This window comes from Hipposideros armiger, unplaced genomic scaffold (genome assembly GCF_001890085.2).
Source record: "Hipposideros armiger isolate ML-2016 unplaced genomic scaffold, ASM189008v1 scaffold_4, whole genome shotgun sequence".
Classification (NCBI taxonomy): Eukaryota; Metazoa; Chordata; class Mammalia; order Chiroptera; family Hipposideridae; genus Hipposideros; species Hipposideros armiger.
This window is the reverse complement of record NW_017731354.1, coordinates 3,013,903-3,035,185: the sequence shown is the minus strand read 5'-3', so window position 1 is coordinate 3,035,185 and position 21,283 is coordinate 3,013,903. Positions and strand designations below refer to the sequence as shown.

Genomic DNA, 21,283 nt, shown 5'->3' with positions numbered 1-21,283 from the left:
TCGAGGAGCCGCCTGCAGGTCCGAAGGCGGGGCTAGAGAGGGCGGGGCTTGGAGGGGCCGTAGCGTCACCTGACCGCGGGAGGCTCCGCGCGCGGTGGGTGCTGATTGCTGCAGGTTCAGGGGAGTCGCCATGGTGAGTGCTGAGGACGGCGGGCCCAGGGCGGACCCTTCTCCTAGCCCCCGCTCTCTCCCACCGCCCTGGGGCGCTGAGGGCGGAGTGGGGGCCCCGCAGCCCGATCGCGGCTCGCACCAGCCCGGCTTGGCCTGCGGGGTGGGGGACAAGCCGGGGAAGGCCGCAGGCGGGCCGACCCGGCCGGGGGTGGGCGGTGGCCGCTGGCCGCCGCCGTTGCTTTGAGACAGGCGGCCTCTCGGGAGGTGTCTCGGCCTGGAGGTTCTGGAGTCCGTGAAGGCCTGCGGACGCCTCTGAATGAAGTCGGCCACCGCCACGCCCTGACCGGAGCCCGAGCGCCTCGTCCGAGCGTCAGGCTGGGCGGGGGGCGTGCGGAGGGCCGGAGGCTCAGCGGCGGCGGCGGGACCCACCCGGAGGGAGTGCTCCTTTGCTGGCGTTTGCACCTTTGTGCCCGGTAGCGTTCTGCCGGCCCCACGCCTTTTCTTGTGCTAGAAATGCCTCCCGTAGGGCCCGTCATGGTGCCCGGCCTTTCTCGGCCTCGCAGCCCCCTTGACTGCAGTCCTTTACAGGGATTTCTAGGGATTCGCTTACGCGAATTTCCTGGAAGGACTCGTGCTATCCGATACCTCCGAATTCTGACAGACGGAAAGGAGACGGCTTGTTCCCTTTAACGTGTGTTCCCTGGGCACCCAGGCTCGCTCGCTGGCCTCCCATTGATGAAATCCAAGCATTTCACTTGCTGGAAGCAGGCATTCTCCTTAGCGCGTCTCTGTGATGGCAGCAGATCGCGGTGTGGCCGTTGGCTGGTGAACTGGGACTTCCTCAAAATGTGAATCCTTGTGTCTAGTGTCCACAAAGGCAAGTTGTTACTTGCATCTTATTAGCGTTTGACACAGTCTGCACTGTGTAAATGATGTTTCTGTATGTTGGCGTATTGTGTGTCAGTTTTAATTATCTCACTATTCACTTGACGTACACAGGCTTCTGGAAACGGGCCTGACTTCAAATGTGTTCATGCCAGAGAGCAGGATTAAATGTTCGACATATGCCACTTTCCTCTGATACAAGGTGATTTGCTTATTTCTCAGCATTTTTACAGCTGGGAATTGTTGTAAGAACAGAGCAAAAATTTAGCTAGGCTTTGTCTGGTTCTCAGCCTTTATGGATGGACGTTTATAGTGATTTGTAGTGAAAGTACTCGATTGAAGCTCTGTGCCAGCCAGTCAGTCCTGTGCCAGGTGAACCAGTTTGGAGAATTGAGCCAGACACAGTCCTGTGCTCATGCATTTTATTGGGAGAGAAAACTCCAGTATCAGTCTTGTCACAGTCGCTGCCCCTGGTGTGGCCAAGTCACTCTGTCTAACTTGAGTCTCACTTTTACATCTGAAAGCGAGCACTGGCCTCTTTGGCTCTTCCCAGTCCTCAAATTCTAGGATCCAGTTCAATTCATCAAGGACCCTGTGCGCCTTCTATGTCACGGAAGCAACCTGTCTGCCTTCTGTGCTGGGCACTGGAAACAAACACAGCCCTTGCTCTTCCAGCGCTTAAGGACCTGGAGGGGAAGGCGTGCTCGTGGAACGTAATGTCACACAGTCTGAGCGTTGCCTTACCAGCGCTGTCAACTCAGTGTCGTGGGGTCGTGGAGGGAGAGCTAGTTCTGCCTGGGAGCTTGAGAAAGATTACAGGAAGTAACGTGAACTGAGACTCCAAGGAGGGTGAACAGAGGTACTGCAGGTGGAGCAGAAAGGGCATCGCACACAGATACAGCTGGGAGAAGTGAGTGCTCCTGGTGGGCACCATCATAGACTGCCTGGGGAAATGGATGGAATTGGAGACACTTTCGCATTCAGATTATCTTTTCCCCTCATGAAGTTGCCATCCCCTCATCATCCTTAGTTCTCCCTACTTCAGTTGTCATTTTGTGCCTTAACATTTTAAATAGCACACTCATCACCATGGTGAGATTCTCTAACTTTGTGCGATAGGTTATTTTCATTTTACAGTTGATTTGCGTTGTGTTGTTAGATTACATCTGCAGCATATGAATGGAGATATTGACCAACAAAGAAGTTGCTAGGATGAGTGGAAATAATTGCTTGTATGTATGCAGAATATAGTAATAATGGTAACACTTACGAAGTACTTGTTACTAAGTGCGAGGCAACTTCTGAGCTTTAGCTGTTCATTTCGTTCATTCTTTGTAACAGTGATGTACATAAGTACTCTTACTGTCCCTGTTTGATAGAAGAGGAAACGAAAGCACCTTGTTTAAATGGAGAGTAATTTCTTAAGTGACATGTTCCTGATGACTTTTGCTTTTCTCTGTATGGTGTAACTGTAGACTTGGGAGGGCTGTTTAGCTTGGGTCTCAAGCTAAAATGGGCCTAATCATAAATGTTAATTTCATCTTGATTCTGTGGTATTTCCATTTTTCTCTGATCCGCTTAGCAGCTGCTAAGTACAGAGTGGTCTGTAAATGGAGAACCAGTTTCACCCATGAGGAGACGCTGGTTGCCTGGCTTGTGTTTAATGAGAACACGTTCATGTTAATAGCTGTTCCTGTTGTAGGTGACAGTTCCCAGGAGGGGCATCAAGACACACCCTTAGAATAGCCGTTTGTGTAATAACTATTGGGTTGTCGGAAAAGTCGACGCATTTTTGCAACGAAAAACAGAAAAAATACGTCATGACTTTTCTGACAACCCAATACATTGTCTTATGAGTAATATGTAAAAACATGTTTCTTTATTATAGCTTTATCTCTTCATTTGTAGCCTACTTTGTAATAAGTGTATTTTCTACATTTTGTATTTATGTTGCTTTTCATTTTAAACCTAGTTGATACAAAATAGAAAAAATTTACTAAAATTTTATTTATTTGTTTGTAGATCACTGAATCTAGTCTGTTTTACACAAATATTTTTGTAATTGTTTGTGATCGTTTTATAACCATAGTTTTATTTGCTATATAGACAGTCATTATACACAGCAGCCTAAGAGGTGGAAGCAACCCAAGCATCCGTTGACGGATGGATAAACAAAACACGGCACATACATACGATGGAATATTATCCAGCCTTAAAAAGGGAGGAGATTATGACACATGCTATAACACAGATAAACCTTGAAGATATTATGCTAAGTGAAATTAACCAGACACAAAAGGACAAATATTGTATGATTCTACTTACCTGAGGTACCTAGAGAAGTCAAACTCCCAGAGAAATGAAGTACAATGGTGGTTGCCTGGGGTGGGAGTGGGGGAATGGGGGGTGAGTGTTTAATGGGCACAGAGTTTCCTTTTGGAAAGATGAAATAGTTCTGGAGATGGGTGGTGGTGATGACTGTAAACAATGTGAATGTCCTTAATGCCGCTGAACTGTACACTTTAAATGTTTAAAATGGCAGTTTTTTATATATATGTATAGATACCACAATACAGTAATTATAAAAATTTCCTGATATATCACTACTTATCTCTAAGTTGACTATCTGACCTTAATGAAATCCATTGATTCTGATAACTGTTAAATCTGTTGCATCCAGATGTGAAGAGCCAACAACATTCAAACCATACTTGGTCTCGCTGAAGTTCTCAGAGGACTAGCCCATGATGAACGTGAATTTCATTAAGTCGGGATCCTGAAATGCTGTGTAGTCCTTCCTTGCCTCTGAAACCAGCATTTCACACTAATAGTTCTGCCATATTAATTAATATTCCCTTCAAGTTTAGTTTAAAGATATAATTTTTTTTCTTGAAATTTATTATGCTTCTGAAGTGTGGTTGTCGGGAAACTCAGTTTATTAGAGTTTGCCTTAGGGAACATAAAGCGGTGCTTGACCTTGCTTATTATCTAGTTAACGTCCTTCTCTTTCCAAAATTAGACCAAGAAAGTTTTCAGTTTTTGTAAATGATTCTAGTTCAGAAGTGGACTTTATAGGGTTTTTGTTAATCTCAAAATTAAGTGTTGTCTTGATTGTCTTCAGTAACGGAACTGACGAGGTTTAACTTTCGTGTTTCTGTATAAGTCCTTGCGGTCCACCTTTCCAGATGCTTGTGTAAGGCATTCTATCTGCAGTCACTTTCTTTTTTATTAAAGTGAAATTCACATAACATAAAATTAACCATTGTAAAGTGAACAATTCAGTGGTACTTGGTCCATTCACAGGGTTGTACAGCCACCACCTGTCTAGCTTCAAAGCATTTTTGTCACCCCAAAAGGAAACCCTGTAGTACTCATCACGCAGTTACTCCTCCACTGTCCCTCCTGGTAACCACCACCTGACTTTCTGTTTCTTTGGATGATTTGCCTATTCTGGACATTTCGTATAAACAGAATCACACAATATGTAGTCTTTTGTATCTTACCTCTTTCACTTAGCATATGTTGTCTAGGTTCATTTGCATAGTTTCTTTCCTTTTTATGATTGAATGATATTCCATTATGTGTGTATACCACAATTTGTTTACCCATTCATTTGTTGATTCTTTAGTCATTTTTTATTAAATACATAATGTAAACATTCTAACACCAACTCATTTATTCATTCACTGAACATTTATGAAGCATCCATTATGTGTCAGGCAGTGCGTTGGGTCCCGAGGATGTAAAAATGACTATCATTTATGGTTATAACGTGACACACTCTGTAGTGGAGGTGTAAACACAGTGTTTATACAACATGAAGGGCGGAGTGGTTAATTCTGCTCCATGGGTGGATCTAATTCATTTCTCAAGCAGATTTATTTTGTCCACTATTACTGTAGATCTCTGTATTTGAAATGGTAAGTGAGGTACTTGAGGAGAGAATACTCTTTATGGCGTATCTATTACAAGTCAATAACAATAATTTCAGCTGTTTTATTTCTAAGCTGTTCAGTCCCTTGTTATATATGGCCAAAGGGGGTCATTGTTCTCATGAACTAGTTCCTTGGTCTAAGAATAGACTAAAATGCAGATAAAAAGTCTAGAGAAAAAGAGGCTTTTAGAGATTTGAGTAGGCTGTATCCATCACAAGAGTTAGATTGGGTGATGGCTGCGTTCTGGTTGGACCCAGAGTGTGTTGGCAGAACACAGGTAGCCATAAACCACATACCACATCCTTTGGCACCAACCTGCTATGAGAATGTTCCGTCAGTTTCTGAGAGAGTAAATTCTCCATACACATCCCTGTTCGCTTCAGCAACCTGGTGCTAACGTCAGTGACTGGGCATAGCTGTTCAGTAGCTGTCAAAACTGGGGAATGGGTTTGAGATGCAGAACTGGGATGAATCTTACAGGGCAGCCTTGGGGAAGGCGGGGCTAAGCTGTAGGAATCTCAGGTTTCCTGGAAGCGAGTGCTGATGAGACATTAATGGAAGTTTTGTTTTGTTTCAGCCTACCACACAGCAGTCACCTCAGGACGAGCAGGAAAAGCTCCTGGATGAAGCGGTACAAGCCGTGAAGGTCCAGTCATTCCAGATGAAGAGGTGCCTGGTAAGAATGGCAGTGTGGGGCGCAGCTGCGGCCTGCGTGCTCTGCTCCTCAGGACCGTCGCAGTGACTCCCTGAGTCGTGGAGCTTGAGCGTTGCTTCTAACCTTCAGTGCCACCGGCGGCTGTCTTCAGCCCCACCTCCCTCGGGCACTGTGTGGGGCAGCTTCAGCAGGGAGCCCATGTACTGCCATTGATATTTGTGGTCTGGGATGGTCTGTCTGTCACACCTGAGTGAAAGCTCCCTGAGGACGCGAGACCCTGCCTCTGTTTACCCATCACTGAGGTACTACCACACCAACACCGACTGCGTTACCAGCCCAATTGGCTCTGTACCTCAGACCTGAGGGGTACTTATCGTGTAATGGGCGCTTAATAAATAGTTGATGACTGAATGGTTTTAAGTGCTTTCAATTTGAATTATTCAGCTTGTTTCCTGTCTTGAAGGCTTTTTTCTGTCTTGAATAGATACATATTTTTTGTAGAAACTAGCTTAAAAATAATGCTTATACCTATTTATTTTCATGTTGTAAAAGATAGGGTAAGAGATAATCTGTGTAGAAACTATAGACTCTGGATTAAAGTTTAAGAAATGGAACCAAATAAGCTGGCACTTCAAGTTATAAGTCGCTGTAATAATGATGAAGATAATTATATCTTACCTTTGTAAAGTGTCTTACAGTTTCTAAAGCTTAGTAATACACTCTTTTAACCAACTGTATCTGTTGTGTTGCTTTCCTTGCAACCAAATTTGCAAAAAGGAAAAAAGTCTTGGGATGGAGAAAATGTGCAGGCATGGCGCTTGCTTGCTTCCGTCTCTTTCTGTGTAGGGACAGTGTTTCCTGTATGTAAAGGAATTGTCATTCAGACACCTCTGAAGACTTGTAACCTATGACAAAGCCATGGTCAGGACAGTAGCTTGCTTCAGAAGAATCAGTATGCCAGCTTTCTTGACTGCAGGTAAAACTTGAATCAGTGCAGCTAGTTTCCTAGTCACTAGGTGTTGTGAAGGTTAGAACTTCACCAGGAAACTTGCAGTCTAGATACATGAGACTTGCTGAGCTCTGCAGCCCTGATGGGAAAGCAGGCATCTTTCTCTTTTCAGGAGAGAGTTGGCAAGGTGAAACTGAACTTGATTTTTATCCGATTAAAATAATTTAAGTGCAGCTAATCTTTGATGAAAGAGTTAACATAACCAAGTTAAGTGATTATTTAAAGTAAGCACTCTCATCAATTCTGTTGGTGTTTCTGTAGGACAAAAACAAGCTCATGGATGCCCTGAAACACGCTTCTAACATGCTGGGTGAGCTGCGGACTTCCATGTTATCACCGAAGAGCTACTATGAACTTTGTATCTTTTCAATGTTGAAGAATGAACATTCTAACTACCTTTTTCTTGATTAGGCCATGGTCTGTTTATTCCTTATTAAGTTTTTCTGGAGTTACATTATCCTTCATTGTTTTAACCAAATAGTATTCCTTTTCCACGCAAATATGCTAAGTGAAAAAAAGAAAAACAGTATTAGAAACCCTTTTTCTGTGCTTAAACTTCTTTTTTTTGTTTTTAAAGATTTTTTTATTGGGGAATTGGGGGATGGGAACAGCACTGGGGAATTGGGGGAAGGGGAACAGACAATTTGCTGTCCTTTTGTTCTTCAGTCTAGTTGTGGAGGACGTTGCTTCACTGGCCCAAGTTGGCACCATCATTGCGCTCTTCCCGGGGGAGGCAGATCAGTCGCCAGCTTCTGGACGGCCGCTCACTGCGGCTGCTGGCCGCTCACGCTGGCTGCTGGCCACACATGGCAGCCCATGGCAACCCACTGCCACAGGGACTGCAGCCTAGTTGCCGGCGACTCATAGCAGCCCAGCTCCAGGTTCAGCTGTTGTTGAGCATCTTAGCTGTGGAGGGCAGTGTCACTGGCCCTCATGTGGGAACCCAAACCAGGGCCCTCTGGCGTCCCAAGCCAGCTCTTAACCATTGCGCCACTCGGCCGGCCCTGTGCTTAAACTTCTTTAAGTGGGTGGTGGTTGTATCGCAAATTTCAGACTGTTCGCACAGGCTGTTGAGGCAGTTAGGCAGTTGGTTCTTTAAGCTTAGATCCTGCCACGCAGGACTCTGAAATGGGAAGGAATTCCCAAAGGACTTGCCATTTTAAGAACCCTTTAGTGGTGGACTGACAGGCGGTCCTTGTTTTTACTGCTGTGCTTCACCAGCTATCTTTAAAACCCTTATTTGAAGGAAGGAAAGCCCAGCTGGAGTTCTGTCACCACGTAAACATGCTGTTTTAAAGGACCGACATTTAAGCTATCTGCCCATTAGTTTAACGACTGACAAGTTCAGAATATTGCTCAGGTTGGCTTGGCTTGAGTCCTTAATCATGATGAAAAGACATGGCTATTTCTGATGAGCTGCACTACCTGGAGGTCTACCTGACAGATGAGTTTGCAAAAGGAAGGAAGGTGGCGGACCTCTACGAGCTCGTGCAGTACGCGGGGAACATCATCCCGAGGCTGTGAGTAGGCCCGAGGCCTGGGCTCCGGGGCTGCCATGGCCTTTCAGATCAGAGCTTTCCAGAAAACCGCTTTGAAGATTATTTATTTCTTAACAAAGAGAGGTTAACATTTTGGTAGATTTTGATTTTTTATGTTTTAGAGTATAATTAACTTTTCACATAGATTATTGAGGAATTTTGGAAATAGACACGGACATATTTTGTTTAATGCCTTGACTACTAGAAAAATTAATATGACAGTCCTCTGCCTGATGTGTTTAAAGGTGGTCATTTTATATGTGTGTGTGTATTTGTATGTATTTGTATGTGTGCATATAGATTTGGGCGGGTATCAGTGAGTGCCTGTATTTTAAATCAGATACTTTCTTTTTTTTTTTAAGCTGAGCCATCCTGCCACCTATAAATCAGATACTTTCTTAATTGTGCAGGAGAAAACTTGGTCCCTGTCTTATTTATTTAATATGTTTGTATTCAGTATGTTGACATCATCAAATTCTTGACTTGAATATATTTCTAATCAAATGTTTCCTCCTGATTCTCCTAGTTACCTCTTGATCACAGTTGGAGTTGTCTATGTCAAGTCATTTCCTCAGTCCAGGAAAGATATTTTGAAAGACTTGGTGGAAATGTGCCGTGGTGTGCAACATCCCTTGAGAGGCCTATTTCTTCGAAATTACCTTCTTCAGTGTACTAGAAACATCTTACCTGATGAAGGAGAGCCAACGGAGTAAGTGCTTTTCCTTCTTGGTTTAGTTGTAATATTTTTTATTGTTGTAGAATACATAAAAAGGATAGAAAAATATATAGAAGAAAATAAATATCAATAATTCTACCCACAGCCAGCCACTAGTAGCATTTTGTTTCAATTACCTTTGTTATATAGAACTCCGCAGTATATGTGTGTGATGCAAAATGTACCCTCATAAGAATTATGTCTGTAAATTATTAGAACCTGCTTTTTTATGTAATGCAACTGAGAGCATTTTTCCATTCCATTAAATATTCTTTGAAAATAGGACTTTTTAAATGAATTATGTTTTGAAAATTGCATTTACAATGAAATAATAAAGTGTTCTTAACTTTCTCCATGAGCTCTCCAATTCTCATGTTGTTTCTTGAATGTCTATCAGTTTTTATAATTTATGGACTGCCAGTTACCCTGGAGTATAAGTGATCTTAGTTATCTGTGCACACAAATTAGATATTAGCTCCCAAAGAGAAAAAAAACAAAAGCCACTGAGAGCCCTGTGCCTTGCAACCAATATTCCAGCACCTGAGTCCATTGTGCTTTTATTCTACAAAATGGCAGATGGATAGCCAACTGGGTGAACTATTCCTGTGACAGGTTCCCTAGATTGAAGACCTTACTTCCTTTTTTTAAAGGTTATTTATTCATTTATTTCTAAGATGTATAATTCAGTGGTTTTTAGTGTATCTGCATCAATTCCTTTTTAAAAGAAAATATAAAAAATTTTACTATGCATATGACAAAAAAATTTAAATAGTATAGAACAGATGAAAACTTAACACTGTAGAGAAGAATATGAGGTTATTTGATTTATTATGATTTGACTCTTAGTTTTGAGCATTTAATTAGGCAGTCAGTAAAAAATTTTGAAAACTACTAAGTTCCTCATCTTAGGAGATGTAAAATAAAGAAGGAAATGGTCTCCTCCCTTCCTCACCAAGTTTACATCCCAAATGAAAACATAAAATATTTCATAATAAAATGATACAGTTACCAGTACATTATGTCAGTTTCTTTAGGCTTTTTGAATTAACAGCACTGTCATAACAAGTCTAGTTTGCCGAGGGAAGGGAGTGGGGAGAGTATTTTGTCCCTTTAGACTTGTACTGTGTCCTCTCTCTGGTGTTTTTTTCTCTCAGGACCACTATCCAGTGAAGTTGAAAGTGTCTTTCATAAAGCGTCGGTGTATTAGAGAGATTAGAAGGAAATGCACAAAGGAGAGGGTCAGTAAGAGTGGGTCCTGGGCCCTCGAGTGGCTCAGTTCGTTAAGAGCTCGCTCAACAGTGCGAGCTCTGAGCAACAGGGTTGCTGGTTTGATTCCCGGCCCTAGCTGAGCTGCCAACAGGTGGCAGGATGGCTCAGCTTAAATAAATAAGTAAATAAATAAATAAATAAATAAATAATAAATAAAAATAGAATCCCTTAAAAAATAAAAAGTATGTCCTTTAATTTAAATACTGTACATAAAGATTTTTTTCAACTGTCTTTGCAGTGAAGAAACAACTGGCGATATCAGTGATTCCATGGATTTTGTCCTGCTCAACTTTGCAGAAATGAATAAGCTCTGGGTGCGAATGCAACACCAGGGCCACAGCCGAGATAGAGAAAAAAGAGAACGCGAGAGGCAGGAGCTGAGAATTTTAGTGGGAACAAACTTGGTGCGCCTCAGCCAGCTGGAAGGTGTAAATGTGGAACGTTACAAACAGGTTTGTTCTTTTACTTGTCACCTTTGCTTGTGTCATGAGCTGTAAATTGAAGTCTGATTTTTAAAATAAAAATATTTTTGTTAAAAGGTGTATTGCATGGAAAGCCATTGACAATCAAAGAAGACTTAAATAAGCTGAACGATCTATTGTGAGTTGTGAATGGGAAGATTGGGTATTACCAGTTCTCTTTAAATTGAGATTTACTGTATTTTGATGTGGATTTACTCTAAAGCTACATAAGATAATGTGGTATTGGTGAAAGGGATAAACACGTTAATCAGTGGAGGAGAAGAAAGCAGGGGTTGACAGACTTTTTGTAAAGGAACCAAATAGTAAACATTTTTTGGTTTTGCAAGCCATGTGGTCTGCAGCTACTGAATTCTGCAGGTGTCGTGCCAAAGCAGTCGGACAATATGGAAGCGAGTTACAAAAACAGGCATTGAGCTAGACTTGCTGACCATCCAGAACAGACGCACGATACAATCAATTATTTTTGGTAAAGGTGTAAAAGCCACTTTTTCGACAAATTGTTCTGGAATAATTAGCTATCTGTATGCAAACAAAACCCCTGAGCTATGACCCATCCTCATACCATGTAGAAAAACTTAAAAAATGGATCAGAGACCTAAAAATAAAACCTAAAACTTTTAGAAGAAAACACAGAGGAAATCTTTATAACCTTAGATTAGACAGAGATTTCGTAGGACACAAAAAAGCGCAAACTACAAAAAGTAAAAAATTAATGAAATGGACTTCGTGCTAAGTGACTTTTACTAAATGGAAACGCAGAATTTTTTGTTTAAAAATTTTAAAGTTTAACCCAGAAAGGAAGTATGGGTGAGAAAAATCTGAAATACGATTTTTAGATTAATAGTCCAAATGTGCTATTAGAGGAGTGACTGAAGATTTTGAAAATAATCTTTTTTTTTTTTTTTTAAGATTTTATTGGGGAATTGGGGGAGGGGAGCAGTGTTGGGGAATTGGGGGAGGGGAACAGTGTTGGCAGCTTGTGGCCTCTAAGCTCAAGGTGCTGTGTTCAATCTTAGTTGCGGGTGAGCGTAGCCACCATCCCATGCGGGAGTCGAACCAGCAGCATCGTTGTTAAGAGCGCACGCTCTATCCACTGAGCCATCTGGGCGGCAGCTCAGCTCAAGGTGCAGAGTTCAGTCTTAGTTGTGGGTGAGTGTAGCCCACCATCGAACAGGCAGTCTTGTTACACCAGCTGAGCCATCCTGCTACCTGTTGGCAGCTCAGGGGCAGCTCAGCTCGGGCGCAGCGTCACTGGCCCATGTGGGAATCAAACCAGTGGCCCTGTTGCTCAGAGCTCACGCTCTTAAGTCAATTCTTAACCAACTGAGCCATTCGGCTGGCCCTGAAAATAATCTTAACTCTTACTTTTTTTTCTTTTAGATTGTTTTGACTGGCATATTGGAACAAGTTGTGAATTGTAGGGATGCTTTGGCACAAGAATATCTCATGGAATGTATTATTCAGGTAGCTGTGAACATTTGTTTTATTTTTTTAAATGACTCATTTTATATTTCATTAATTTTCATTGTTTTGAAAAAATCTTAATAGAGTAGAAAATTAGCTTTCCCAAATGAAGAATTCATTTCTCCCACTAATGACTTGGCCATTGTATTGATATATTTTTCTCCCCCAAATGTAGGAAAGCATGACTTCTCCAAGTTAGTCTCATTAGTGTTAGTATAATTATTGGTGGACTTTGCTTAGTGGAATATTTCTATCTGGGCTTATGTTTAGAGAGGCTTAAAAGTAATGTATTTTAATTTAGTTGTATACAATTGAAATTATTTTTTTCCACAAATATGAACTTTAAGCACCATAAGTAAGACCAGAATATGATGTGAAGTGCTTTTACTTGTGTCTCTGTTACTGTTTGATTTTCAGGTTTTCCCCGATGAATTCCACCTTCAAACTTTGAATCCGTTTCTTCGGGCCTGTGCTGAATTACACCAGAATGTAAATGTGAAAAACATAATCATTGCTTTAATTGATAGGTAAGAGCTTCTTCCAACACTGGAGTGCAGGTGTCCTGACTTCAGAACAATGGATCGAAAGCATTGCCATGAATTATTTGTTTCTGTTACACTTAACGCTAATGATTTTACTGTAACTGCACTATATAGTTCTATGAGCATCTATTATACTAAGTGCTTGCCTAGCTTAGGCATGAAAAAGGTTCAGCATTTAATTGTGCAGGCGGCATGGAAATAACATTTTGAATCTATGCATTTAATTATCACTTAAAGACATTGTTATACGGCCCAGCATTTCAATCTTACAAATCCAAAGATCACCAAAGAACAGAATTTGATTTTTACTGAGATGCAAGCTGACTTTCAGTGAGCACCAATTTGCCTGGGGTCAGCCTTGTCAAGTAGCCATAGATACAGATGATGGAGACTGTCCAGTCATCACTGTTATCATGTGTTCTCAGGAGAATTCCAACGTATTAATATGTTAGTAAGTCCCCGCCAGGCTTCAGCTTTACTTCCAGAGCCCCTGGTCTTGTTTAAATGCCCCAAACGTGGCCCTCGATGTGGCTCTGCTAGGTGTCCCCGTGACAGGCGTCCTGAATGTCAGTTTGTAATGTGTGCTGCTTGTGAACACACCGACACGAAGCCAGACACCCACGCCCAGGCTCATTTCTACAAACACTGCCTTTTGTTTTATTTTAAATATCTGAGTTACTAGTTTTAAAGTCTGAGAATTTATTTAGCAGAATTCCCCAAATGCTGTTAATTGGCCATACTCTTAATGGGAACTCAGAACTGGATTTTCCTGTATCGGGTGTAATGTCTCTTAGCCATCCCTGCCAGTAGCTGTGGTGAAGAGATAAAGATAATGGGATAGACATTAAGATGTGGAAAAGAGACGTTAACCTGACTACTTTTGAAGTTAGTTGTGTCTTAAACTATAGTAGTAAGACTGCAGTGTCTTAAAGTAGTCTGTGTACCTTTTAGCTTTTAAAGATTATTTTTTATAATCATAGCTGTCAAATACATTTGTCACTTTCATGCATTTCTATTCATATCTACTCAATTAGACTTCAAAGACTTTGGTAAAAGTGGCCTGTTGAAAATGTCTTTATGTGTGATGTAAACTAAGAATGCAGTGAAATAAGGCAAAACCGTGTAGTTTCAAATGAATTGAAGGAGTGATCAGCTGCATGCATGTCCTTTCTAAAAGCCGTTTTGGATGCTCCAAGGAAACACACATGTAGAAAATACAGACAAGCATGAAGAATAAAATGTCATCTATGATCCCACTACCCAGATCCCTATATTTTTAAATAAGGATTTTTTTTTTCCAGATTAGCTTTATTTGCTCACCGTGAAGATGGACCTGGAATCCCAGCAGAGATTAAGCTTTTTGATATATTTTCACAGCAGGTGGCTACAGTAATACAGGTATGTATGGCTTTTCTCCTAACTTCGCAATACTTTGAAACTTCTCAACTGGTGGCTCCTTCTGTAATTGTTTGAAACAAATTCTATGGTTTTCTAAACGTTCCAGTCTAGACAAGACATGCCTTCGGAGGACGTTGTGTCTTTGCAAGTCTCTCTCATCAATCTCGCTATGAAGTGTTACCCCGATCGTGTGGACTATGTCGATAAAGTTCTAGAAACAACAGTGGAGATATTTAATAAGCTCAACCTTGAACAGTAAGTCAACGTTAAATTTTTGTGAAAACCCTCATAAGGCGCTTTGTTTGGTCCCAGATTTGCTTTTCTTTCTCAATTCCTTTTTGAAATGTAGTATTTGTTTTCAGCGTTAGCTAGTGTAACATGCTTGGTGCTAGTCGGGACAGGAAGTTACCATTACCTGGTTGTGTACACTGGTCAGTCAGGTCATGGGCTCATGGACCATAGCAGTCTCCAGGGACCAGTGTCCCCAGTTCAGCCCACTTTGTAGATGTGAATGAGTTTTTAAACTGGTAAGGAAATGCTTTATGTCAAGTATTTCTGTAAGAAGTGGTTTTCTACCAATGAGTACGTTGTGGAAAATTGGGAGCATGTGTGTATTTAAGGTGTGGAAATTAGTTGGTTTTAAATATTTTTCTGTTTTGAGCCTTGATTTTGATACTATCAAGGAGAATATAGAACTCTTTCTTGCCTCCTCAGGTGCCACCACTGTGCTCTCCCAGGCCTGTGGCGTCCTCCAGTGACCACTGTGGGCACATCCGCTCCCTCTGGCTTTTTTCCAGCGGTCCCTTCCTCTGTCCCACCCGCCATTGCTTTTGAACCTGGAGTGAAGCCAGGCCCCGCCTTCCCTGCGTTATTCATCATTTCACCTCACATGATCTTTCTTCTTTCCATCTCTCTTCCAGTGGTTTAGCTGCATCTGGAAGATTCCTTTCTCTCTTACCTTTTTTTAATTGCTTTTTCCTCTTGGTCTCTCCCATTTTTGGGGGAACTGAAAACATTTCACATCTGAATGGTAACAATGATGTATCTATATCTCTCCTACTAAGTGGACTTTAAAGTTCTAAAATTAGACAAAAGAACTAGAAATCCCAACTTGTGACATTGTTAGAAATGCGGGGACATTTCTGTCTCCACAGAATGCTCCTACAAGCTGCCACCTTACACTCAGCCTGCTTTTCCTTGGTCACCAACATCTGGAGCAGAAGAAATCGTTTGGTTTTTTCCTGTTTTGTCAAATTGCTAGTTTTGCATGGATTTTTTTTCCTACTTACTTTCACCAGGAATGTACAGCACTTACTGGCTACCCTAGAAACCTAACTACCACTTACAATGCTTCCTTGAGACATAGCAAGTTCCAGACAGTCACTTTAACTCGAGCTGTACAACCTATCATGACTTGGAGACTATTATATCCATTTTGTGTCAGTGGGACATTAATAGACGAATAACTGTGTTAAGATGGGCATCTTGGAAGGAGGCCTTCGGAGTATTTGGGGTGGTGTGATTCACGTGATCCACTTCCTTTCATGTTTAAGTGAAAGTTTTCAATTTTACACAAACAAGCGGTGTTTGTGTATATGGAGAGTGAATTTTTTCCATTCAAGGGTCTCTGTTTTCCTTCCTGTAGCATTGCCACCAGCAGCGCAGTTTCGAAGGAGCTCACCAGACTGTTGAAGATCCCTGTGGACACGTACAACAATGTTCTAACGGTCTTGAAACTAAAACATTTCCACCCACTGTTTGAGTACTTTGACTACGAGTCCAGAAAGAGCATGAGTTGTTACGTGCTCAGTAATGTGCTCGATTATAACACGGAAATCGTCTCTCAAGACCAGGTACGAGAATAGTGACTTGCTATGTTGTCGCAAGTAGCTTATTCATTATGTAAATTAAAGGGTTGGCGCAGTCTAAGGAGGAATGGTAAAACAGCTGGAATCGCACCAGGGAGAATCACCACTGTTGATTGACACTTGGTGCCCCTCTTGCCAGACCTCTGTCTGTGTGTCCACATGCATATGCTTCCTTGGGAAGAAAGGAGTTGTATGGTTGATACTATTCTGTAACTTTACGTGGCTAGAATCACTCTTGACAGTAGCTGTAGGTGCTGGTGGTTTCACCCAGTGCTCTATCTCCCTCATTGCAGGTGGATTCCATCATGAACTTGGTGTCCACATTGATTCAGGATCAGCCCGACCAGCCTGCAGAAGACCCCGACCCCGAGGACTTTGCCGATGAGCAGGGCCTGGTGGGCAGGTTCATCCACCTCCTGCGCTCGGAGGACCCTGACCAGCAGTACCTGGTAGGAGCTAGTCCTCACTGTCTCCCACCTCCGTGTCACGAGTGGTCTTAGAAGGCTTTGAAAGACTTGCAGCTGAATAAGAGATTATGTAGCAGTACATAACTGTGTGTGCAATTCCGGAGCTCATGAGGAATAGGTGGGTTGCTCTAGTTTCTTTAGGAGACCGAAGTCTTAGGAATTGCAGAAAAGCCTGTCTTCCTTTAGCTGGGTATCCAATAGTCGTTCCATGTTCATTTTTTAACTGTGTGTTGCTTTGAAAGTCTAAGCAACAATCCTTATATTCAAATGTATTTACGTTTCCAAGGTTCGCAAATCTAAGTTGTGTGTGTCTGCCACACTGAAAATGTGTGAAAAGGCTTTAAAATTCAGATGGCCTTTTTCTTACCCCCTTTTTCCTAGTAAAGGACAATCAGATGAGGTGCTCCCTTTCTTTGTCATTAGTCCTAAATAAGTCTTTGTGAAATGATTAAAACATGTTCCCTGAATTCTGGTGACTGATGCTGGATAGTTTATTTTCATGAAAGGTGGCATAGATGGCTGCCTAGTTGTGGTATGGGCAAAGCAGTTTAACTGTTTGGTGCACAAGGCTAGTTAGGCTGCTCTAATGAACACTTTTATTCGCGGTGAGTCCTGACCTTCTGCTCTTGACGTCCTTTGTCATCGCTGACACCTGTGCTCTTCCATAAGTGGAGTGTTGGTGGTGTGACAGTCTTTGGCTTGGCTCAGTGACAGACTTTCTGGGTCCCGTAGCGCCTCTGTGCACTGTGTATGACGTGTACAGCGACTGGCTGCTTGTTCACGTCTGTAACCGATTACCATATGTTCCCGTGTCACACACACGTGCCTGTGTGGTTTCATTTTTTTGTTGTGTACCACATGGAGTAGTTAGGAAGTAGGCCTTCTGCCTGTGGCCAGTCGGTTACGCCCGTGTGCAGAGACCTTGGCGGCGGGTCATTCGCTCTGACTTCTCAGGGATACACCCTCTTCTCCGTCTGCCATTTGAGAAAAATTTACAAAACCCGAATATGTCTCATAGTTAAAAAACATTGCATGGATTCTTGCAGTTTTTCTGAAACAACCAGACGTTTGTTTCACAATGGCTTTTGCAAAGCGTGCTGCCATTTCCCTTGACCTAAATGGCTGTAATCTTTTTTCTGAGATACCAGCAATAGGCACAGAGCTGTGTGGTATCATAACAGCCTCCATTTCTGAGCGCACGCCTTGTGTCAGGTCCTGGGAACACTTCACATGTGTTACTTGATCTTCTCCTCAACCCTAGGGGAAACAGACTACCCCGTTTTCAAATGAAATTGGCAACTAAGAGAAGGTCAATAATTACCCCAGGATCACACGAGTAGTAAGTGTTAGAATCTACTTCTAAGTATAAATCTGTCCTCAGAAGGCTCTTGACCAACACAGTATACTTTGTACATGTGTCTAGGAAAACATATTTCAGTCTCTCTCTGCCCCTGATTCGCTGTGTAACCGTGGGCGAATTATACAACCTCCCTGAGCCTCAGGCTCCCCCAGTTGTGAGACGGGTCAGTATCTGCCTCTAGGGCGACTGCAGTGACTGCAAGGTAAGAAACGTGAAGCCCCTGCCATGAAGCCTGCTGGACTGTGTGTGTTCCAGCATGGGGATGAGGGCGGTAGCAGCGACGGTGACGAGAGTCCCCATTTAATTTTAAAAACGATTAACTGTAGTGCGGAAAAGGTGAATTGTTTTCTGTTGTTTTTTGTTCAGATTTTAAACACGGCACGAAAACATTTTGGAGCTGGTGGAAATCAGCGCATTCGCTTCACGCTGCCGCCACTGGTATTTGCAGCTTACCAGCTGGCTTTTCGCTACAAAGAGAATTCTAAAGTGGTGGGTTTACTTTTAAGTGTATCAGTACTTTTTTCCTTTTTCCTCCCTCTGTGTGTGCATTTTAGTTTATTATTTTATAACATTTCAAACATATACAAAAATAGACAGTGGATAAGAAAACCCCAGTTTCAGTAACTCTCAGTTCATTGCTCACCCTGTTAGGTGTTCGTGACAGTGATGTTGGTAGATGACATTCTAGCTGCGGGATCACATGAAAACTCTTAAAGATGCAAACAGTTTGCATTCATGCTGGAAGTTTCTCCTGTGTGTAAAGATCCTTGGTTTGTTATACAGTCGGCTGACAGTGCTTTAGTTTTTAAAGAACGGTTTCGTGTCCTTGGAGCCTTTGAAGCATCAGCTGGAGAGTGGTGCCTCACTGTCGTGCAGAGGCTGCGCTCCATGGCAGCTCAGCCCCGGTCAGCCAGCTCTGCCTAAGGGACGGGCCGCTCTGCACGGTCACCTCTCTCTCAGGAGGCCTGCACTTGAGTCAGTTTTGAGCTGTATACATTTTCTCTGAGCTTATTCCGTTTACCGACAGAATTCTGGCTTAAGTCTTCAGTGGAGTAGCTTTGCAGAAAACACCTCAGTCTTGGCAGTCAGGTTATGCTGGGGAACAAACCTCAGCAAATTGAATTTTCAAACAATGAGGAAACAAGCTTTATTCAGCAGACCTACTAGCAAGACATAGCAGCGTTTGGCCAGGCTCTCTTTCAGTCCCTTTTCCAGCATCTTAGGGACAGATACTTGGGAATGTAACAGTAAAAACAGCAGCTAGCATTTACTCACCGTGTGCCACGCACTGTGCCCACGATGCTTGGGTCAGGGCCCTTAGTCCCCGTACTCTCTTCAAAATGAAAAGAGCTGATTGCTTTAACAAGGAATTGGGATGGTCAGACATGGACAAGATATTTGACATCACTAGTAAGTACAACAATGAACCTTTTTAGAAACCAAACCAGTGAAGGGAAAAGAAAAATAAGGTTCAGCGATGGCAGTGTTGTGATGAGATTTCATTCTCTATCTAGTCATGGTGGGAATGTGAATTGCTGCAGTCTTTCTAGAGAACGCTGGCAGTATGTAACTAGAGCCTTAAAAGATCCAGTAATTGCACCTCTAAGAGTTTGTACTAAGGAAATAATTAGGGATTCAATAAAGCTTTTGTATATAGATCATTATGGTAATACAGATCGTTCCCAAAAGACAATAGCTAAGTAAATTATGCTACGTCCAGTTTGTGGAATATTTTCTAGTGGTTAAAGTGATTTCAGATAACTTCATGAGGAAAATTGTTCTGACAAAATAAGTAAAAGAAGTTGAATACAAATTATATGCAGCAGGAGCCCAATTTCATTCTTTTGAGTGAGGTGCTTTAAAATAGAAAACAAAAGCATACACAAATATCCCAGTTACATTTGCAACGAAAAAAGAAAAGAAGACATTAACACCAGAATATTATCAGTGATTATTGCTAGGTGGTAGATTTTGGAATGATTTTAATTTTTAAAATTCTTTTTGTGTATTTTCCTAATTTTGTCCAATTTGGGAATGTGTTGCTTTTCTGATGAGAAAAGGACAAATACCTAATATATAAAGATTGCAAAGGCAGTCACTTCCAGTGGGTGTTCTGAGAAGACATACTGCTTGATGGACTTGTGTGCTTTATAAGTGAGACAGCGAAGAAAGACAACAGGAAAGTTGTGAGCTCAACTTCATCACTTTCTGTTTGTTTTCTAGAAGTTGTATATAAAATAAATATTCTTGAGCAAGGAAATCTTGAACTTACGGTAATTGGACACTTTTTTCTTGTTTTAGGACGACAAATGGGAGAAGAAATGCCAGAAGATTTTCTCCTTTGCTCACCAGACCATCAGTGCTTTGATCAAAGCAGAACTGGCAGAATTACCCTTAAGACTTTTTCTTCAAGGGGCTCTAGCTGCTGGAGAGATTGGTTTTGAAAATCATGAAACCGTGGCATATGAATTTATGTCCCAGGTGATGATGTGTCCCGCTCGGGGCTGTGGAGACCATTTGGCTGTGCTCAGTCACTTGTGTCATGGTGGCAGTCCTCCTGGGTTTACTCTTCACTGAAGTTGTAACTACCCTTTTCCACCATCTTGGGACTTCTTAATGCTGTAGTCATATTGCTCAGTTTGGAGCAGGAAAATTGATCCATTACAGAGCGCTAATGAGATTTAAGATTTCCAGGTGGACCATGGTAAAAAAAAAAAAAAAAAAAAAAATTCCTTTGTTAATTCAGTGTGGGGACCCGGGTTAAACCAAAGTATGGACAGTTTCCTTGTTAAAACTTGTTGGCATCTTCACTGTATCAGCTGTGTTTTGTGCCTCTTTTAGAGGGCACATGTGCTGACCTGAAGGGCCTGGAGGGCACTCCCAGGGTGGGTTGGTGGGAACTGCTTTGGAAAGCGCTGCAGTAGATGGCTGGCACCTACAGGTCCTTCTCCCTTTGCCCACCAGGCGTTTTCTCTGTATGAAGATGAAATCAGTGATTCCAAAGCACAGCTGGCTGCCATCACCTTGATCATCGGTACCTTTGAGAGGATGAAGTGCTTCAGTGAAGAGAATCACGAGCCCCTGAGGACGCAGTGCGCTCTGGCTGCATCCAAACTCCTCAAGAAGCCCGATCAGGGCCGAGCTGTGAGCACCTGTGCGCATCTCTTCTGGTCCGGCAGAAACACGGACAAAAACGGGGAGGAGGTAAGGCGGGAAGGCGTCCGTGAGCGGGTTACAGGACAGGCGACCGTTAGCAGGGCAAGGCTGGCGCGGCTTGTGCCCTGGAGGCAAACCTTTGGAGGACTTGGGAACCTGACAAAGAAAATGGCTTTGTTTGGTTAAAAGAAATGAAAAGGAAAGTTGGGTACAGAGAATACATCCCACAGTGAGGCCCTCCACTTTGAGGATATTGTAACATAGCAAGTTCATACCACTGCCTTTAAAAAATACACACAATACAGGCATACCTCGTTTTATTGCACTTAGCAGATACAAAGTGAAGGTTGTGGCAGCCCTGCCTGGAACAAGTCTGTCGGCACCATTTTTCCAACATCATTTGCCCACCTCGCGTCTCTGTGTCACTTC

General features: G+C 42.4%; 1 protein-coding gene across 2 annotated transcripts in view; it reads left to right on the top strand.

Annotated features, from left to right (window-relative positions):
• The first annotated feature begins 31 nt into the window (after positions 1 to 31).
• Positions 32 to 21,283, top strand: part of VPS35 (VPS35 retromer complex component) — a 25,454-nt gene continuing 4,202 nt past the window's right edge. Inside the window, exons 1-15 of one of the 2 annotated variants that reach the window (XM_019643048.1) lie at positions 32 to 133; positions 5,509 to 5,607; positions 6,857 to 6,953; positions 7,992 to 8,115; positions 8,660 to 8,842; positions 10,356 to 10,569; positions 11,980 to 12,063; positions 12,481 to 12,590; positions 13,907 to 14,003; positions 14,110 to 14,258; positions 15,649 to 15,856; positions 16,165 to 16,320; positions 18,065 to 18,187; positions 20,000 to 20,179; positions 20,663 to 20,902. In XM_019643048.1, coding sequence (XP_019498593.1) covers positions 131 to 133; positions 5,509 to 5,607; positions 6,857 to 6,953; positions 7,992 to 8,115; positions 8,660 to 8,842; positions 10,356 to 10,569; positions 11,980 to 12,063; positions 12,481 to 12,590; positions 13,907 to 14,003; positions 14,110 to 14,258; positions 15,649 to 15,856; positions 16,165 to 16,320; positions 18,065 to 18,187; positions 20,000 to 20,179; positions 20,663 to 20,902 — 2,067 coding nt within the window. In that variant the 5' untranslated portion in view covers positions 32 to 130. Of the gene's footprint in view, positions 134 to 5,508; positions 5,608 to 5,646; positions 5,889 to 6,856; positions 6,954 to 7,991; positions 8,116 to 8,659; positions 8,843 to 10,355; positions 10,570 to 11,979; positions 12,064 to 12,480; positions 12,591 to 13,906; positions 14,004 to 14,109; positions 14,259 to 15,648; positions 15,857 to 16,164; positions 16,321 to 18,064; positions 18,188 to 19,999; positions 20,180 to 20,662; positions 20,903 to 21,283 lie in introns of those variants that run through there. The other variant, XM_019643058.1, reaches the window with a different exon arrangement.